This window comes from Onychostruthus taczanowskii, unplaced genomic scaffold (genome assembly GCF_017590055.1).
Source record: "Onychostruthus taczanowskii isolate IOZ18803 unplaced genomic scaffold, ASM1759005v1 scaffold2330, whole genome shotgun sequence".
NCBI lineage: Eukaryota > Metazoa > Chordata > Aves > Passeriformes > Passeridae > Onychostruthus > Onychostruthus taczanowskii.
The window spans coordinates 1-1,401 of record NW_024499608.1 but is presented as its reverse complement, the minus strand read 5'-3'; the positions used below and the strand labels follow the sequence as shown (position 1 = coordinate 1,401).

The 1,401-nt window shown below is 54.4% G+C and overlaps 1 protein-coding gene across 1 annotated transcript; it reads left to right on the top strand.

The window, feature by feature from the left end:
• Window positions 1-94: 94 nt before the first annotated feature.
• LOC121336431 (olfactory receptor 14J1-like) lies at window positions 95-754 on the top strand. The gene has a single exon (XM_041405566.1). The coding sequence runs from the start codon at window positions 167-169 to the stop codon at window positions 752-754; it is 588 nt and encodes a 195-aa protein (XP_041261500.1). The 5' UTR covers window positions 95-166.
• The last annotated feature ends 647 nt before the right edge of the window (window positions 755-1,401 follow it).

The following is a 1,401-nucleotide window of genomic DNA, read 5'->3' as shown; positions in this document are numbered from 1 at the left end:
AGCCAGCACAGCTGGAGCTCAGGCAGGAAGCTGAGTGAAGGTTTTCTTGGAGCAGGAAAAAGGGTGGGTGAGTCCCAGTGGGACAGGCATCTCCTACACAGGATGTGCTGCGCAGCTCTTGCTTTTGTATTTCTTCATCTCCGCAGAGTTTTCCCTTCTGACCATCATGTGCTACGACCGCTACGTGTCCATCTGCAAACCCCTGCACTACGGGACCTTCCTGGGCAGCAGAGCTTGTGCCCACATGGCAGCAGCTGCCTGGGCCAGTTGCTTTCTCAACTCTCTCCTACATACAATCAGTACATTTTCCCTGCCCCTGTGCCATGGCAATGCCCTGGGCCAGTTCTTCTGTGAAATCCCCCAGATCCTCAAGCTCTCCTGCTCAAATTCCTACCTCAGGGAACTTGGGGTTATTGTATTTTCCATCTGTTTAGCACTTGGTTGTTTTGTGTTCATTGTTTTCTCCTATGCACAGATCTTCAGGGCTGTGCTGAGGATCCCCTCTGAGCAGGGACAGCACAAAGCCTTTTCCACCTGCCTCCCTCACCTGGCTGTGGTCTCCCTGTTCATCAGCACCTCACTTTTTACCTACCTGAAGCCCCCCTCCATCTCCTCCCCATCCCTGGATCTGGCCCTGTCAGTTCTGTACTCGGTGGTGCCTCCAGCCCTGAACCCCCTCATGTACAGCCTGAGGAACCAGGAGCTCAAGGCTGCAGTGAGGAGACTGATGACTGGAATCTTTCAGGGACATTAACTGCTGGTAAATTTCTGCAAATCACTTGCAATAAAAGTCATCTTTGATACTTCTTGTTGGTTTCATTGTTATTTTACTTTTATAATATATTGCACAAAGAATCATCATTTTTTCTGCCATAATAAATTTAGTTTCTCTCCACCTTCCCAGTGGCCACAGACTGTATCAGTGAGGAGTTGCACTCTCGGTGGATTCAAAAATACAAAGGGATGCCTCTGCAGCAAATTTTTCTGCAGAGATTCCCTTTTGTTGCCTTCTCTGGAGCTGCAGCAGCAATGTCTGTGTGCAGAGCTGGGGCAGATCAGTGCTGGCCCAGCAGCTGTGCCCAGCAGCAGCAGCAGCACTTGGTGTTGCCAGTGCTGCTGCCGTGGCCCTGCCCCGCTGCCCTGGTGGCCCTGGTGTTGCTGCAGGGCCTGAGTGCTCTCGGGGCCGGGCACAGTCCTGGGGGTGGCAGTGCCGGGGCTGCAGCAGGGACAGGCCATGGGCACTGCTGGGGCAGCGCTGACGCCTCAGGCCAGGCCCTGGGGGCTCCAGGCTCCTTGCCCAGGCTCTCTCAAGAACACGGCCAGGCCAATGCTCAGCACAGAAAAGCCCCAGGGTGAGCAGCCCCAGGCTGTTGGTGTGGGGAGATGAACCTGAGGGAGCAC

What these genes read in the sequence shown, in the direction of transcription:
- LOC121336431 (XM_041405566.1), top strand. Translation starts at nt 167, where the DNA reads ATGTGCTACGACCGCTACGTGTCCATCTGCAAACCCCTGCACTACGGG.